The sequence below is a fragment of the Nipponia nippon genome, unplaced genomic scaffold (genome assembly GCF_047370975.1).
Source record: "Nipponia nippon isolate SJK-2023a ecotype South Korea unplaced genomic scaffold, ASM4737097v1 scaffold_3, whole genome shotgun sequence".
In the NCBI taxonomy this organism is placed as follows: domain Eukaryota; kingdom Metazoa; phylum Chordata; class Aves; order Pelecaniformes; family Threskiornithidae; genus Nipponia; species Nipponia nippon.
Genome location: NW_028262347.1, coordinates 13,963,516 through 13,982,906, shown reverse-complemented (window position 1 = coordinate 13,982,906; position 19,391 = coordinate 13,963,516). Strand labels below are relative to the sequence as shown.

The 19,391-nt window shown below is 35.2% G+C and overlaps 1 protein-coding gene across 1 annotated transcript in view; it reads left to right on the top strand.

Annotated features, from left to right (window-relative positions):
* The window catches only part of PTPN12 (protein tyrosine phosphatase non-receptor type 12), an 83,289-nt gene that overhangs the window by 34,460 nt on the left and 29,438 nt on the right, over positions 1-19,391 (top strand). Inside the window, exons 3-11 of the mRNA XM_087765328.1 lie at positions 3,327-3,403; positions 4,446-4,541; positions 5,578-5,616; positions 6,392-6,463; positions 9,376-9,435; positions 12,743-12,885; positions 14,330-14,396; positions 15,000-15,077; positions 15,177-15,275. Coding sequence (XP_087621454.1) covers positions 3,327-3,403; positions 4,446-4,541; positions 5,578-5,616; positions 6,392-6,463; positions 9,376-9,435; positions 12,743-12,885; positions 14,330-14,396; positions 15,000-15,077; positions 15,177-15,275 — 731 coding nt within the window. The remainder of the gene's footprint in view (positions 1-3,326; positions 3,404-4,445; positions 4,542-5,577; positions 5,617-6,391; positions 6,464-9,375; positions 9,436-12,742; positions 12,886-14,329; positions 14,397-14,999; positions 15,078-15,176; positions 15,276-19,391) is intronic.

The following is a 19,391-nucleotide window of genomic DNA, read 5'->3' as shown; positions in this document are numbered from 1 at the left end:
TAAACTCTAGATGAAATTTTAAGGAGCCTTAAGGAACCTGGCTTTGTGGTTTGAAGTAAAATAGATCTTTTTTGCTTGTTTGTATCCTGCAAACAGTGTTAGAGAACTTTTAGTGCCGGATTATCTTTGGTTTGTATTTTTCTATAGCCCAAATGAAATTGTTTAATGTACAAACACAGAAAACGAGCCAGAGCGGAATTTAGATTTTAAAACCACAAATGTGTGGACATAACAGATCAGTGATCTGTAGTGACAAGACTGCCTGTTACAAGCTCACTTTTTGTAGCTCGTGAGGCCACGTATTTCAGCAGCTCTTACTGCTTACTGAGTGCTTCTCAATGTGACAAGCTAACAGTGAGATTAAAGGATAGTCTTCTGACAAATGCCGTTTCTCATATCGCAGAAGATTAGCAACAGATACATTTTACTCTGCTTAGCTTTCTCAGAAGTGTTAGGACAAACCAATTTGATGTTGAAAATGGTCTTAAGCATCATTAGCTTTCATTTTCAACATGTGTTCTAGTAATAAACTCCAGTGAATTACTGTGTGTTTCAGATTTGTTGTATACCTGTGTGCTCTGTTTTTCTAGTGCTGGAATTTTTACAGTTTATCAGCACTTGGAGCAACACTTCCAGCAGTAAACTTTGCCCTAAAGCCACAGGCCCTAGGTTGTTTAACAAGGTGGGCATAGTGCTCGCTGCTGCAAGGAAGGAAAGGCGAATGTATTCAAATCTTGCTGGAGGATATATGCATAACGTAGCTCGCATGTTGAAGAGTAGTGTGGTGCTAAGCTCAACGGCAGCAAAATAGCTAAATATCATTGGGGGTTTTGTGTTTGTTCTGTTGTTTTTAGTTGGGAGGAAACGTATTTAATGGATGGAGTGAAAAAGAGAGGGGAAGTTGTTATTGTTGTCTTATTATTAAGAGTTTCCGTGCTGGCATTTTGGTAGATCATGAACAATATACCAAAATCTTGGTAGCACCTAGGCTGAATCGATGAGACACTTAATAGCTAGTGGAGTAGTGAATGGGTGCAACTAGAGTGGTAGATGGGCTTTTCTTTCATCTAGATAAAACCAAAAACTGAGTCACTGGAATCTGAAAGGGTACACAGATCACAGTGGGGAAAATGAGCAAACCTCAAAGCTGACATTGAGGAAAACTGAAGGCATATTTTCAGTTAAAGCAAGAATATCTTCAAACATCCAAAGGTTCCAGCAGTAAAGTGATGGGAGACCAGCTTGACAGAAATGAAAGCTAGATGTTTTGGAGGAGGAAGGGGGATGATATTTTGCCTCTCTTATAAATCCATAAAAGAACTTACAAATGTAACTTAATTGGAGATTAGTGCTATATTTATCAGAAATTGCTACTGCTACCAGAGAGATCAGTATCTCAATACTAACTCAGTACTGACTTCAGAGTAAAAGATGTGTGCGTGGTCACATTACGGTTTACTAAGCCATCCTAAATGATAGCTAAATGAAACATGGTGTTCACTCGTTACCTGAAAACACCAATTAGTAATTGTGAACTGAGCCTTTAAACTATATATAAATATCCAAGCACTTAATCTGCTGAACCTGGAACCTGCAATGGAATTTTTCTTGGAGAATTCTATTCCAGACCTAAAACTCTGAAGTTGCTGAGCTGTGACAGATACAGGCAGGCTGGAAATGTTGACATTTGGAAACTGCTCTAGAATTTTGGATCTACTGTGCTGGGAGGATAGGAGCCCTCGTTAGCCTACCACTTTAATTGGTCTGATCCACCATTTAAAAATAATTTTTAGTATTAAGTCTGTGACACCATTGCATGCTTATGAAGCATTACTTGCTTTTACATTATATGTATGAGTGTAATACAGTGTAATATGTTTTAAGTGTTTCTCTAGGCCTTTTATGTGAGAGTGTGATGCCTTTAGATCTCTGATCTAAATGTCTTGTAATCTACACTTGGGCTTTTTTAGGAAGCATTACATGGTAACACAAACATTTTTTGCATGTTATCAGGACTCTGTCAGAAAATTTCATGATCTTGGAAGCAAATATCTTGGAAGCTTTTTGGAAGAGCTTTCTGTATAGAAATAACTCTTAGCATGTACTACTTGTGGGCATGGTTCCCTGTTTTATTACCAGTGATGTTTTGACAAAAAAAACCCCAAACAACCATATTTCCTCTTTTTAATAGACTCATTCTTTATGTTTTTTCTTGATTAGCTCTAATAAAAGTTTTAGCAGCTGTTCTGTGGTTGAGGAATTGACCCTGGGAGGAGAAAATAACAGAAATTGCTTGATCAGATGCTGTTTCTGTAGATACTCCTGTTCCCCAGTTTGAAGACTTTTTTTTTTAATCTGGATTTCCAATTTATTGCAATACTAAATTAACTAAAACAGCCTATATTGTAGACATAGTTTAAATTATTTTTACGTGCTAGGTAGGAAGTGTTGGCATCAACAAGAGCTGGAAGGACTGGTGAACCTGCCAACCACCTACCGTCCTTCTTAATAAGAATCATCAAGTTGTTTCTGTATTAAAAATGCACTTAATTTTTTTTCGATGCCAAAAAGAATTCCAAGATGTTCAGTTTATTCTGTCAACAAGTAATAAAGGCTGTTTTTAAGACTGTTGAGTATTTTGGTCTCCAAATATCTGCTGGTTTTATAAGAAGCTTTCTCAGAGAGTCAGTGATGATTGAGGCAGAAACTTCAAATGTCAAAACCCCCAAAAGGAAGGAATCTGCTGCTTCTGGTTTAGAAGTGCCCCAGCAAAGCGCTTAGCCCGGTGTTTGGGGGACAGAGGTCAGGCTGTGCCTGAGCAATAAACCTCAGTGCATGTTTCATGTTCGTTTCACCTGATGGACTCCTCCTTGGCAGAGACTTTAAGACCTGCCAGCTGCTTTAACTATGCACTGGTGTTTTATTCTTTCTGCTTTCTGGAAATGGACACAGTAATTACAGTGCCTGTAATTCTGACCGTCGTGGTCTGTGTTAATCTTGTGTAACTACAGTTTTGATTACTTCTGATCAATTGAATTTTGCCTCTTTGTAATGAAGCGCTCTTGGAGTTCCAGTAGTTGGTACTCTGTAAACTCGAGCATCAGAAGCACATAGCAGTAGGAAGGTACTCTGCTTATCCCTACCTGAGTTGGTTTACCCATAAATTAAATTGAGTGACTTGCTTGTGTGACTTATCTTTGGGAAACATTCTGCAATGCTTAATATCTTCTGTACGTATTATATGTACTATATATATTATATGTACTGTTACATATTGATTTACATGTGTTGCAATTATTGTTTAAAAAGAAAAATTCTTCTTTTAGTTGATCATAGCCGGGTTAAACTCACCTTAAAAACTCCCCCACAAGATTCAGACTACATCAATGCAAACTTTATTAAGGTATGTGTTACTGCCTTAGAAGTTCTTAAGTTCTTTTTAAGCTTTTATTTCATATCAGTGCAGTTTTAATATTATAGTCTGAGATAAGAGTTTAAAGCTGTGAGAGAAGATTTTCTTTTAGTATGGCTTGAATACATTTGCAAACATGATGCCATTTACAAAGCAATTTTTTAAGTTTTAATATTACTCTAAGTGTGTAAGTATAACATAAAGTACCTCATTTTAAAGTGACAGGTAACCAAACTGGAACTTTATACCGTAGGAAAATTCAGATACGATTTTTTTTAACAGTTGAGACTGTTAAAAATACCAGATTTTGAGAAGCTGTTTTTAGGGATAAGAAATGAGGTGATTGACAAATTGTGTATATTAATATGCACCTCTTGCATAATTCATGGCAGAAGTGTGGCAATGGAATTATATCTAACCACTTTAGAGAAGCCAGAATTTGGCTAAAAACCTGTTATACTCTTGTTTCAAAGCGTGAATATCTTGGATTTTCCTTGTAGCCTTATTCTGATGCTGCTTCTACATAGTAATGCTTATTCAGAAACAGGTGTTCCTATAAATCTCTCTTCTTGAATGTTTAGCTTAAAAAGCTGAATGTAAATGTCTTCAGGCTTTACATAAAACAAATTTTAAAATTTTGGTTTTTTGAAATGTGATATTGCTGGGAGGGGGGAACTTAAATTTGTTCAAGGGGATGCTTTTTGGCAGGAAGACTTTCAAATTTTCATCATTAAATGTTTGACTAATGAAGAAAATGCACGCTTAAAGGGAATCTTCAGAATCTGAACATACAGGAGCTTAATATTTTCTGTTACAGTCTCTGGCAGCACAGTAGCTTTTATAATCTTGGGCCCCCTTGAAACCAGGAAAATTCCCACTAATGTAAATGGGATTCATATTTTATATTCACCCTTCCTGTTGGATCAAAAAAAAAAGATATTCTAATTTTACATGATTATAACCTAAAGCTTTCTTTATTAAGTGCAGATAAATTTTCTTTATAAACGCTAATGGTTCTTTCGTGCAATCCTAGGGAGTACATGGGCCAAAAGCATATGTTGCTACCCAGGGACCATTAGCAAATACAGTAATAGACTTCTGGAGGATGATATGGGAATACAATGTTGCCGTAAGTACCTACTTAAAAACCAAAATTGGGTATTATCTTATTTCATGGCACAGTGATTGTGTAACTTTTGCCTGAGCTGGCTATTATTATTAAAAATGTTGACAGTGATTTAGTCCATTTACTTCTCAAATCTTGTTTTTGTAGTTTAAATAGAATTCTATGTATCATTAATATTATTTATTCAATTTAATAATGTAAATTCAAAGTAATAATTTTATTGAATGAATGTGAAATCATGCATATTTATGAGTAGGTTGGTGCTTGGTTACATCTGTGCTGTAGGAGACCTTGCAACTCTGACTTCATGTGGACTGACAAAATCAGATGCAGAAGCAGCATGTGAAACAAAAAAAAGCCTACCTTTCTATTTATGCTAATTTTGGATTACTTCTTGGTTTATATAGTCTACATCTGTTTAAACAGCTATTGTCAGGAGTTAATTTTTAAGTACTGTTAAAATTGGATATGTTCAACAAATTATTTCTGAAAATACTTTTTTTTTGTTTTATCAGACAGTTAAATCATGGTTACTTATTGTAACAAATAGCTTACTTGTTGGTGCATTTTTATTGTGCTATTCACATTAATGTATCTGAACTAGTTTCACCTAGGAAATTTGATTCTAGTTTTTTTTAAATAGGTTTTTGCACCTTAGTCTATGTCATTTTAAGCAAATATAGCTATGTTTCTTCCAGTTGGCAAATGGTTCTATATTTTTATGATTAAGTTTAGACTTTACAGCCAGCCTGAATAATTAAATAAGGTATTTTTACAGGATTACAGTGAATTCAAATTAAGTAGCCTTAAAATGTAGTATTAGCATTGTGGATTATTTTGTGCGGGATAAAACTTGGGTGCTATTTTAAAATTAAAAGAGCATGCATCTGCAGGTAGGAAAATAGTATTAATTAGCCTCTTCAGTAGGAACCAATTAAGGTGTATCAGTACCTGCCCAGATAGAAGCAAGCAGTAAAGCGTTAGTGAACTTAAGTAGTCTAAAACCAGCTAACTTCGACCATCTTTTTTTCTTTTTCAGATAATTGTAATGGCCTGTCGAGAATTTGAAATGGGAAGGGTACGTATACCAAATACAAAACTAAATAAGCATTGCCCATGCAGGGCAATATACCAATACCTGTGAAGCTTCATATGCCAAATCCGTAACTGTAAAAATAATCTGCCAGATTGAATGAGAATGCCTATCCTTATATTTGCATGCATAGAAAATAGTGAATGTGACTGCTTTTTTTTTTTTTTTTGTTCTGTAATTGTGTTACATTATTATTTAGGAGTTATCTCAGTGGAATATACATGTTTGTATACAGAACTGTACCAATGGTCTGTTTTCTGGTCATGTCACTATGGAAAAAAATCTTACTCTTTGTGGGACATAGGCCAACTATGAAAATCCTGAGTCCTTCAGAATTTCCTGTCAATTGATACAGCTGAAAAAACATTCTTATGACCTGAGAAGGAAGAAAAAATGTGGTCCAGAATTGTGAACTCCAAGCTTTCACAAAAACTAAATTAGCGCTCATTGCTTCCCTCTGTATGATGCGTGCTTGCGCATACGTAGGCAGTCACGAAGTTCACATCCTAATTTTCAAAGTGTCTTTTGGCTGTACTTATTGGTCATCTGGGTTTTTGTTTTGTTTTTCTTTTGGTATCCAAAAGAAAAGACATTTTACTATCTTAAAAGAAGTCCAGCAAGGCACCAGTGGGCAGATGTTAAGGAAAAGCAGCGAATAAGAGAGAGAATAAAGCACTCGAGATTATAATTTTCTCTGCTCTGTTAATCATCATCTTTCAGTACTACACATGAATTAAATTAGGATTCTTTGCTTTAACAGAAAAAATGTGAACGTTACTGGCCTCTGTATGGAGAAGCAGCGGTAACTTTTGGACCATTTCGTGTTTCTTGTGTAAGTATAAAGCTTTATAAATTAATTTTGAAGGATTTAATGCTTTTGTAACTTAAAGTAACTGTTCAACAGTTTGTATTAAGAAACAAATGCTTTTTTTAATTGTTCGGTACCAAATTTTACATGAAGACTCTCAAAGGAATGCAATGGAAAACAATGTGTGTACCTAAGCTGTGTGTTTTTTTGAATCCTCCACAATTTTTTTCATTTTTTTTAAAAGTAGGGAACCTGTGTATCTTTTTATGTATCATTTCTTTAGCTTTACATGAGGTAGTTTTGAATGTCTGTACTGTACTCCAGAAATCAAATAATATTCATGCAGTTGTTTCTCTCCATTATGACTTGTGTGTTCTGGATGTGCATGAGAAATGAAAGTAACACTGGAATAGGATCTTTTCTTTAAGTTACATAAAGTTAATTAGCATGACTAAAGAAAATGGAAACTCAACTCCTAATTTTTTTTTTAACTTGTTTCTGTTGGTAATAAATACAGGTTTATTTGAAAATACTTCCTTTGCTTCTATTGTTGCTTTTAAAATCAAACCAAAAATGAGTAGCAGATCACCATGATGTCTGCATCTTTTCCTGAAGAATTCCTGGGGGGTACCTGTCAAGTAAGCCGTGATTCCAGAAAGATGGAGGAAACCTGAATGTTTCCATTGCATGTTGTGTCAGTGTTATCAGGAGTTCTGATCTCTGAGCATAACTACTACAGCCTCTTTCAGTTTTGATACTTGCTCATAAATGGTAATGTAAGGCTTTCTGGCAGATTAATAGGCAGGAAGAGGGACTGTGGATATCTCCTACACCAAACACAGCAGGGAATTGAAAGTAATCGTTCTTTCGGCACCTGTCATCTCAGCATCACACAAGAGTATAACCCAGTGGGTTTTTGCAATCATCTTTCCTTGGTAGAGAAAGCTGGACAGTAAAAGTAGTCATGGTGCAATTACCGTTTCACAAAAAAGGGGACCACTTACATAGCAGAAATTGACTTCATTAATTGTGAGGTTTTCAGGGTACGGGTGGGGATACAGTGTGTGGGAGCATAGCCACCCAAATCAGTATGATCGGCATTCCTTAGGTGTGGGATAGTATCCGCTTGCCTTAGTACACACCTGTTTATGTATCTTTATTCCTTCTTGCTTAAAACACATTGGTGGCCTGTTTGTCCAACTTCTAGCTCTTGGAGATGTGATCACATAGCCTTCACTTCTAGATGACGCCAAGGACCATCCAGCCTATCACACTGTGTTCAATGACAGCCTAATTAAGGGAAGAGAATAGAAAATAAGCTGCCTATAGGATGATCCTTCTTGTACTTGTTGGCTTCTAGTGATGGACTAGCAGGGCTTCCTTAATTGGGTGTTGCCCCTGGATTATCAATATTTTTATAATGCAGTCCATGGTGAATTTGACAGGTTTTTTTGGTTTGGGTTTTGTTTTTTGTCACTTATTCTTTCTGACATTCACATCATTGTGTTGTTGGAAGAAAACACTTCTTTGTGTCATTATTTTTAATCTTGTCACCCGGTAGGTTAATCAGGTTCTATTATGTTCTGTTAGTTACTATTAGGATATGAATGAAACCTGGCATTAAAGTGTTGAGTAGAACTGTCGTCAGTATAAATGATCTTACTGTGAACTTTTTACAGTGGAGTTCATGATAGGTCTTAGCTTTTCTCTTACTCTAAAGCGGTGGAATTGATCAATTCCAAATTGATCTCAAAGCTGTTTTTTTCTTCACCTTAACTCAAAATTACGTGGGTTTGGACAGGCATTGCTGCTATTTTCTGGCTGAAGTGCTTTAAGGTGTTCAGAAAGAGCTAGCATGCCAGTTTATCGAGCTATTCTTAATCCTACTTTGAAATAGTTTACCAAGAATTAAGTACACTTCAAGTTCATCTTGTCAGGAAAGCCTATACTTAAAAACTTTAGTCTATAAAGATTCTCAGTACCCTTTTCCTACCTTAAATTGATTTAAAAATTGGCTTGTGCGTTTATGGTATTTTGTGGGTTTTCCTTCTAGCGGGTGATGGTCACATACCTGGCAAGTATTTCTGAAAAGGAATTATGTGTATGTTGTAATTGACTTCTCAGCTACAGCTGAGAATGTATGACCTGCTAGCTATGCGCTGTCTCCTTTAAACCTGCAAGGTGTTGCAATTGTCGTCTTGATGGAAAATGGCAAATTCCCATTAGCAGATGGGAACACATTAAAGCATATATGCAGTCTCCTAAATTCACTGTGGGAAGCTGTAATGCTAAGCTTTTAAAGGCATCTTCAAATTGTGATATTACTGATATTTTAAGTACAGTAACATTGTTTGGTGTCTACAGTATAAACTTTCCTTGATGTTCCAAAGGCAGACTTGAAAAATTCTGGGAGCCTAGAAGTTATGCTTTTCGGCCACAACCAAGATAATTACAATGATCCATTCAGATGCACCCTTAATTGAAAATAATAGAAGGGGAAAAAATGAAAGGAGGTGTCACAGGATAGAGTGATAAGAGGCTGAAGTTTATGCAGCAGAAGCATTATAGAAGGAAGGCTATGGGAGGCAATCTGTAAATTAAATAAATGTATGGAGAAATAAAGCAAAAGTAGTACTTTGAAATACTCTAACAAGTAGGAGCTAGACAGAACCAGGCTAGACACTTATTGGTTTGAAAACTCACATTTTTATTTTAAGTAAAAGTAACATCTTTCACGGATATCTTGTGTAGCAAGCTATGTTGCCACTGTTTTAAAATCAATGTTTTGATTTGCCCATCTTTTGGGGAAATTGTAGATATAAAACCAGTAAATTAAAAAATAGGCACCTGAGTTTAAAGTTCAGGTTTTTAGTTATATCCTGTATGCTGCATATTGATCTTTTTTTCCCAATTCTTTACTGTTTTCTCATGTTTAGGAAGCTGAGCAAGCAAGAACAGATTACTTCATTAGAACATTATTACTTGAATTTCAAAATGTAAGTATATGATCACTTCTGGTCTCAACTTTAATGGTTTCTCAAAGGTCTCTAAAATGACACAATGGAGGAAAGTCATGAAAATATCTTTGCTCTTTTAGGTGCTGACTCTGTATGTATGTAAATCATCAAGTTTAGAAGTGATGTTAAAAGCTTAGTATATAAGAAAAGAGTAGTGAAACTCTTTACTTGTCTTTTATGTATGTTCTTGGTTAGCCAAAGGTGTGTGATGGTCTTCAATAGCATGTGTTAACAAGTAGAAAGCTTCTGGGAGAATTTCACTGTGTACCCCAACTGAAAATATGACGACAAACTGAATCAAACTTGTCAACCCCCCCAGCCCCCAATTCCTCTAATTAGCTTCTTTTGTGTAAAGGATGTGTGCCCTATACTTCCATATATTGTCAAGAGGGTTTTACAATGTTAAAAGATATTTCTGATGCCTGTTCATATACTTGTATTGCCAAATAAAAATAAAGCAAGAATGACAACAACTTCTTGATTTATTTTTTTTGCCCAAAGGTTCTTACTCTAGCTTGTAAAAAGTTACTCTTTTTAGAATTGACATAGATATGAAAAATGTGGAATGTTCTTGATTAAATCGAGTTGCGTTGTCTTTTTGCTTGGAGAACTTCTGCATGGGGGAATTGTATGTAATATATTCAAGGGTCAAGATAGAAATGTACTTTTAGAAGTGAGCTCAAGATTTTGTAATTCTTGAAGATTTGGTATCCTAGTGTTCAAGAAGTAGAACTGGCTTACCAGACAAGTATTCTGGTAAACCAGTTCATTTACACTATTCGTTAAGTTGGCAACTGTAAATGGTTACAATTAGTCTCTTTATGGAAGAAACTGAGTTTATTCATCTTAGTGAAAACATATGACACAAACTACTGTAAAACATAAGACCTACTTCATAACCTGAGTATGTTATGTTAATTGTGAAAATTGTCATATTTTCAGTGAAATAAAAGCACTTGCATTCTCATATAAGTGTTAAGAATGAATGATTTAAGCCTTTCTTGCAAACTTACACTTGTCAGATTTGAAGTGACTGTTTATTTTTCTGAAAAGCAACTGTCAGTAAATAAAAATAAGTGTAGAGCTGTCCTGCAAAAACATGAAGGTTGACAGTCTGTTTTACAGAATACCTGTCATTTTAATTGGCATCTTATATTAAGAAATGATTTATTACAGGTTAGTCTCACTTATGGCTATGTTTTCTTTAGCAATGCTTTGTTCCATTTCAACAACTAATATCACAACAGCTGTGAAAAGTGTTTAATCATGAGAAGGGTAATTTTGGGAGGCAATTTTTGTCTGCAGTAGCTTCCCAGGTGCTTGCAGTGGGAGGCATGAACTTACAGTTTGTTTCTGTTAGTGTCTCCTGAATGCTCATAACTGACCCTGCTATGAAACTTTTTACATAGCAGGAATTAACTGCATAATAACTGTGGGGTTTGCAACATTTTTTGAAATGGTGCACTTAAAAACAGAAAAGAAAAGATATTAAAAACCCCAAAGCAGAACCTATATTACTTTTAATACCTGAATATCATGACAACTGATTACTTCAGAAACTGTAGCCAATTTATATTTTACTTGCATATACTATACAAGCAAATCATGTTTAACTACTTGACTTCCATGAGTTCTGTTCCAGTTAATTTTTATAGGATGCCTGTGTACTACGTAAAAACTAAGTAGTAACAAAAAGCTAAGGTTTGTGCTGTTTTTGATCTTAGCAAAGAGCCCAAAGTTTACGTTCCTTTAAGGAGTAATGTAACTGAAAGCGTTAACGAGATATGTTGATATTCAACCTATGCAGCTTGATAAAATGATCTTTCTTCACTTACCTAGCAAATTTGTTTCAGGATTTCTGTGAGCATATATTTGGTAATGAATTGCAGAGTCTTCATCTTACTTTGGAGAATTCTAAGTGTAACCTTGAACTGTGGAGGAAAATACATATTTGTGACTTAAAAAGGATATTACTTTAAGTTCACTTTCTGGTTTTCCAGAATAATGAAAAGTTTTGTCACTTCGGTAAAAACACTGAAAACTGAAACTTGAAGATTATTTTAAGCTAAAACACCAGGTTCTTTCTTAAAAAGTGGCAGTAAAAACAGGATTATGAAGGTTCCTCTTCATTTTTAATTTCCATAAAAAGCATAAATTCAGATATATATTTTTTTTTTCCCCTGACAATTCTGCTGATGTGAAAAATCACTGTTTTTGTCTCTTTAAATGTAATTAAGTGAAAGTTCTTGGTGGACGTTAATAGGCAGCTGTAACTTTTCCTCCTCCTTCCTGATGACGTTGGTTTTACATTAATCAGTTGGATTTTTAAAATGTCTTTTCTTAGACTGGATTTTCACTTGTTTTACTAGCTACGGTGCTTCCACAGGTCTGGCAAAAGTAAAGCATCAAAAATAGTTGGTTCAATTGGAATATATAAATTTCCATGCTAAAGAGGCCCACTATGTCGCTTCTCAAATAACTAAACAGAAGGTAGCATAGGTCTTGAAACTTGTAACATTGATCAAAAAATTCATATGCCTCTTTAGTACATTACTTCGAGGGTATACTAGAATCCAGAGGTCTGACAACAGCGTGGAAAGTGCAGTAGAACTAGCTATACTGTGGATGGTTTGGATAATGATGAGAAAGAAGATTTGGTTTTTCAGGGATCCAGGTAGCTGAGTAACTAGGCTGTTCGGAAGCCTACTTCTTGCCTTGTCTTTAGTACTACTGTAACATCAGCTAACTAGAATAAAAGTGTACCTACTGTTGTTGCAAGTGCGATCCATATTTAGATACATTTTCTTAATTTCCCTCTGTGTGTGCGCACACACACTTTTTGTGATGTGACAAAACACCACCACCCTTCTCCCCCCATTTTTTTCCAATGTAAGTTACTGGAGTACAATTGGAAAAAGAACCTTTCAGAGTGGTCTTTCCCTTTCTTTCTCCCTTTCAAAGTTTAAGACTGTAAGGACAGAGAATCTTTTAACACAGTGCAATGTTGTGGGTCCTTCAACCCGTATATTATAGAGAGAGGCTTCTGTGAACTGTCCCATAGTGCTTTTTCCTATGCATTAGCAGCACTCAAAATACTACTTCAAAATTTCCCTTTTGTTTTTCTCAGTGGTATAAGCTGTAGGGTGTTTTTTTTTAATATAGTAAATGGCTTTGCTTGTCCACGCTTAAATCATGCAAAAAGTGAAGGTTCGTAGAACTAATGATTTCATACAGACTCCTCAAACATGCATTATCATTAACACCTTTCTCCCTCACTCTCCCTTAGGAAACTCGTAGTGTCTATCAGTTTCATTATGTTAACTGGCCTGACCATGATGTCCCTTCATCTTTTGATTCTATTCTGGACATGATCAGCTTGATGAGAGAATACCAGGAACATGAAGATGTACCAATTTGCATACACTGCAGGTATCAAATATATTTATTTTTTAAGTTTATATACATTTTAATTTTTTTGAAGTCGAGACTTCTGGTGTGAGATGCACTAGTTTGATTCTGAATCAGAATTTATTTATTTTAGTTTTCTAAAATGGAATATTTCCTCATGTCAAAATTTGGCTCAAAATCATACAGTCTTCATTGTCTTAAAACTCATGCCACAGTGAAATTTTGCTTCTATTTCAGTTTAAGACAGAATATAAATCAGAAAAGCATTAGTCTTTGAAAGGGAGACAGTTTTGTGGTTCTTAAGACATTTAAATCCTCATTAGGACAAAATAGACTTTGAAGATCATTGCAAATCAGATATGGGAGTGAAGGCTCCATTCTCAGTAGGAGAGAATAGCAGGTGCATCACTACCTAAGAACTTTTCTGTCTGTCTTCTAATATGACAAAAAAGATCTCTAATCAGCAGGCTATAGTTTTCAGTTGGTCTTTGCTTCTGAGCAGCAGTTTCATCTTTGACCTGAAATTTGGCTAACAGAAGGACTGGTGAAACTAAACTGCCATGGAAATGTTTTGGGGAATTGACAGTTTCTGACAATTTCTCTGAAAAGTTCTTGCCTATGATATTTGATACTTTTTTTTAAAGCAACAAAAGTTAATGTATTATATGTCAGAAAAACTGAATTCGTATTCATAAGCCAGGAAATGTTAAATTGTTGGGGCTTATTAACTCTTCAGAGCTTGGTTATTTTCTTAGTGTATCGAAATCTACTGTCTTTAGCTGCATTCTTTAACTTGTCAGTCTAAGTAATTGAGGTCTAAAACCATAAAAAACTTACTTAGCACTGAAATCCCTTTCACTTTGTCTTGTTTCTCTTGAATGTCAATACAGTTGTGAAGGTTGGTTCTTTCCAACAGTATAATTATAATGTAATAAATATGCATGCATTATAACTCTTTATGTGTAAAATAGAGGAATCTATACTATTAAGAAGAATAAATGTGATAGTTTGCTGTCATTGTTTATAACTTTCAGATTTAAGTTTTTTAGATAAAAAGCAGAAAATACAGATGTGATACCAAATCAGAAAAATGTGGGAAGTCTTTAAATGTATTCTGTTCTGCCATTTAACATATCTATCATTAAACTTGGACAAAATCCCAAGCAGTGGTAACTAGGAATAGTGTGATGGAAGAGGCAATAAAAATGTCAGCATTAAAGCATCTTTTATGATTGCAGTTCCAATTGGCTATGAAAAACTCGCATTAAAAACTTCAGTGCTCCATTTTGCACTGCTAACTTTTTTATTGTTCAGACTACAGTGTCAGGTCGAGTGAGTTTAAAATGATAGTTGGGGGATTTTGATGTATATTTTTTTTCATGTGGACTCTGGAAATAGAAAGCTTATAGTGTTTTTTTAACAAATTAAAATAACTTCTAAGACACCTAACTGTTTATGTTCATAGTGCAGGGTGTGGAAGAACAGGAGCCATCTGTGCCATAGATTATACGTGGAATTTGCTTAAAGCTGGGGTAAGGAAAAAAAAGCAGAAATTTTGTGGCATTCCATCATTTCATAACAGTGATTGACTGAGCTTCCAAATGTTCTAAAATAGTGAAATGTTTAAGATGTTCTGGAACTCTTTTGACAGGTTGGATGTTTAGTTTCATTGCATTCATGCTTTAGTAGGAACTTACTTTCTTTTGACAGCAAGTTTTTATCTAAAAAAAGTCACCATAAAATTCTAAATTTTTTAATATATTTCAGTGATTTTGAATTCAACTTTTTCAATGTCTCTGCTTAATCTTGCAGCTTCTTCAAATATATAGGGATATTTTCATTCTGGGTTTTTTAGGTTATAAAGCATCATTAATGTTGCAGTATAGTATTAATGCTTTCATTGGATGTCTCATTTTTGAAATACTTGAGATGCTCTCATCTGGTCTAAATCAAATATTTAAAACCAGTTCTGGAGAGAAATTGCTTTTTAAAAAAAATTTAATAGCTGCAATGTGGAGAGAATAGATTGGCTTTACCTACAAATGTTAAACATACTTGTTGATGTCTAACAGCTTTTGTATTGCTGTTCTGACAAACAGGTATGTCAATGTAATTGACTTTCTTCTACATTTCAGAAAATACCTGAAGAATTCAATGTATTTAATCTAATACAGGAAATGAGGACACAAAGGCATTCTGCAGTGCAGACAAAGGTATAGTTTGTTTTAAAATGAATCTTTATCAAATGACAATATACCGTCATTCTTTGTAAAGATCTCATGCACTAATTTTTATCTGCTAACCTACTATAGGAGCAGTATGAACTTGTCCATCGAGCCATAGCACAACTTTTTGAAAAGCAACTGCAAAAATATGAAAGCTGTGCGGACTGGAAGATTGCAGATGGAGTGGTATGTGTCTTTCCCATATGAGTTTGTCAGTTGTAGCTGTTAGCTTTTGATCAAGATTTTCCCGTAAAGTCTGGTTTTTAAAGTTAAGTGTTCAGTGATGTTAAGGCACATACAGAACTTGTTTGGACTATAAGTGATTTTTGCGGAGTAGGGACAGCTAGCCTGTACTCAACTTACACTGAGGACTTGGTTGTAAAAGTTGAGTCAGATAATTAAAGGAGTATTTACCACCTATACCAAATGCAATTGCAGTGGGGGAAGCAATAGAAAGAATTCTAGTATGGATGAAATGCAGGACTCTAACTCAATATTTAAATTGCGAAATGTGCCCTTACCTTGATGAGGTCGCAGTAGTTGACAGCTGATCTGTTGCTTTGATTGGCAGTACTCACCCCAATTCTGATATATTGGCAGCAAATGAAATTCTGTCTAAGCCTGACCTTCTGCAAATTACTTGTTAAACAGTATGATAAGTTAAAAACAAAAAAATAAATTTATATATATAAAGAAAAATAAATAAATACACGTGTATGTGTATATAGATGAATTCTATCTGATCTATGTTTAGGTTAAACTCTTGAAAGGGAAAAACTTCATTGAAGTTTTCTTTTCTTCCTTCCCTCCAGAGTGGTGTTGGACCCAATTTTAAACTAGTAGATAAGCATTGATCTGACTCTTCAACTGAGACTTGGATATTACATGCTGTTGTGTACTGCCTTGGTCTTGGCCCAACACAGCCTTGATGTAGTTGTGCAGGACTGGCAATGAATGATCATATTAAGTTCTCATATTTTGTTCAAGTACTGTTTGCACTGGAACTGACTGGGGGAAAGAAAAATAACTTAAAAAGGCCTTTGTTAGGAAGCTTCATACTTTACCCTTTTAACAAAGGGGAAAAAAATGTGGGAAAAATATTCTTAATTGGCAGTCATGGTATTTGGGGATTTTTCTGTCTTTCTGTCCTTCCACTTTAAGTTTCATGTCCCCTAGGTTTTTTCCCTTTTTTATGTTCAGATATATTTTCTTGGCTACTACTGGGCACTACATGAAAAATGGCTTTTGGGATCAATATATTCTTTCTCTCCCCCACAGTCCAGAACTGTGTACCGCCCTTTATACTTTGACTGTGTTTTGTTTATTCAGTAATTTTGTCTGTCCCTTCAGTACCTAATTGGTATAGGCTCTCTAGCTCTCTAGAGGGAGTATGAGTAGTATCTTCAAGACCCTTTGAAATATCTGGAAGCAATTTTAAATCTGCCTTTATTAATAAGCATCCCTTTAATAGGAGGTCTAAATTGTTTTTCATTCTGGGAAAAAAGGCATATACCCTTCTGTTAACTCCTGAAAATTTATATCAGTTCGTCCAATAGTTCTGAGGTCTTTAGTCATGACAGGAAACCTGATGTACTGAATGCAATATGGATAGGGCAGGCTGTTTTAATCTGTTATAGGTTTGATATTCAGCCTAGCTATTCTGTGAATTTTCATTTTATTTCTGAGGAATGAGCATGATAGGGTTTGGAATGTGCAGATTTATTAGCTTTGTACAGAAGTGATTCCTAATTACTTGAGTTTCGGTCATGAAATAATAGGCAGATCAGTCTACTATATCTTCAGGTTATTTAACTTTTTGATCTGGCCTGTGTCTGCGCTCTCACATAAAATCAAAAATGTCTCATTATTTACATGTATTCCAGAACATCTGAATAAAGAGGTGACACAGTATGCTGGTAGATTATGGGTAGGTAATGTGCATGGGGGTGAGACAGGGAGAAATCCCAACTCGGAATATGCAGTGGTGGAGTGTGAGTTTTGAGTTTTGCTTGGATGTGATTTTGGTTATAGTCAATAAGTTGTGAAGGAAATTGGATTTTAGCAATTATTTGGAAACTAATAAGAGCAGAGAATGTAATGTCATTGTGTGGATACCTTGCAACTTGAATACTGTCTGCAGGTCTGGTCTGCTTATCTCAAAAGTGTGTTACAGAATTCAAGCATTAAAAATTTGGACAAGGATCAAAGGTGTCAGCTTCATCTAAAGAACAACCAGATTGAGCTGGAAAAGAAATGGCTGAAGTTAGATATGATAGAGGTTAAGTAACAATGAAAAGCTGATTTCTATTAACCTTTTCTAAAGGGTATCAATGAGACCTGGCAGACTTAATATAAAAGGAGGTAGTTCTTCATGCAACATGAAATGGCAGAGCTCCTTGCAGCTGAAAGCCCGTAGCTTTGAGGTGAATCATCTTGGAATCTCCTTCCATGAATTTGCCCAGCCTCTGACCTATGAAATTCCAGAGTTGCAAACTGTTGGAGAACATCCTAGGGAAGGATCCCTGCATGCCTGCTCTGTCCTTATTCTTCCCTGTAAGTTTCCTTTTGGTCACTGCTGGAGACAGGGCAAAATGAATCTTTCAGTCTGACTAGGTGTACAGCTGCCTTTGCGTTAGGAAATGATGCTTTTTCATATTGTAGCTTGAACATTTCTGCAGGAGGGCTGAAGAAAAAAGTCTCATAAGTAACGAGTTCCTGTATCTAAAAACTTGGTACTTAAAAACAAATTTACTACTATTCGTTTGTTAGTTAGGAAACTTGCCTTCAGGGAATTGACTGGTGTGGGCTTAGCTTCTGTTTTGGTTTTATAAGGTAGTCTTCTACCTCACATACCCAGTTAAATATCTGCTTGTAGCTTTAACCTGATTCTCAAAACTTTGAGGCTCACTTGAGACAGTGTTTTTGCTCTTCTGAAAAAGCTCCCTTTTTTTCCTCCGAGGGCGTTATGTAGCATCTGTTGTATATAACATCTGGTTTTCCCCAGAAATGTTCTAGTTAGTTTTTTAACTAAGATACATCCCAGAATGTTTGTGGGTTTTTTTGTTGTTGTTTGTTTGAATGTTTGTTTTTGATGCAGAAAGTTTTCAGGTAACTTTATTAAATATAATGTAATATCCTAAGGTTCCTTCCCAGATCTTACTCTGCCTGCAGATGCTACAGCAACTGTGGAATCGAGGGTTTTAATTATGTTCAGTGGAAACAGTTCCAAATAAAGGAATGTGCCTGCTTTGGATATATTACTGTTCATTATATAGGAGATACTTCTGAACTGAAGAGGAAATTTTCTTTCATCTTTCTTTTATTATATTTTGATAGTACTCTGAAGAGTTGGAGTACTCTGTAGGTTTGGTTTCATGGTTTTGTTGTCCAATTGCTTTTCCCATTTCAAGCAGTGTTTGAAATGAATTGAGTTACCTAAGCTTTGTAAGCAGTGTTTGCCAGTAACATCACAGCAAAAAGTTAATCTGATTGGCAACGAGTAGCAGTATTCATAGGGAAGTAGCTTAGACACAATCCTGAACGTGTGTTCCTGTGAACTTTCCAACTTCAGCTGCTGGAAACAATACTGTAAAAAGCTGACAAAAAAACCACATGCAGTGTTTGAAAATAAACTTATAATAGAGTTAGAATTTCTAGTAATTGTATGCTTTTACCATACAGTTATACATATTGTGAATATATAGAACTATAAATGTCCTTAAAATAATACTAAGTATGTAAATGAAATTGTATGAAGAAAAGCTTTCTTCAGATACCAGATAGAGTACTTCCAACAATTCCCACAGTAGCCATATTTCAGGGCAAAGATGGAATTGCCGCTCAGAAGCAATTTTTTACTGACAAGAAAAGACTCAGATGCTAAATGTGATAATTAGAACTATTTACACCTCCCCCCCCCCCGTTGTAGGACTTTTAAATTATCGAACAATGAAATTGGAATTGAGTCTTGCACTCTGCTTCCTTCCCACTGAAACTTTTGATCATATTGTCATGTATTTGGAGTCATTAACTGCGTGCTTCTCTTCATCATTGGTTTTGTTAGTACTGCTGTGAAAATAGTATACTTGGTTTTGTGTTTGGAAGCTTTGAAACATATGTGAGCTGATTAGTCTTGATCATCTGATAAGATCAGTCAGATTTGTATCAGTAGAATATTTTGTGAGTTACTTGAGAGGCATCTCCATGATCTGAAGTGAACCATGGTTGTCTTGAAAAGTCCAATCAGATGGAATTCCATCAAATTGAATGTTCTGTATGTAGAAAATGGAAATTTGATTAAAA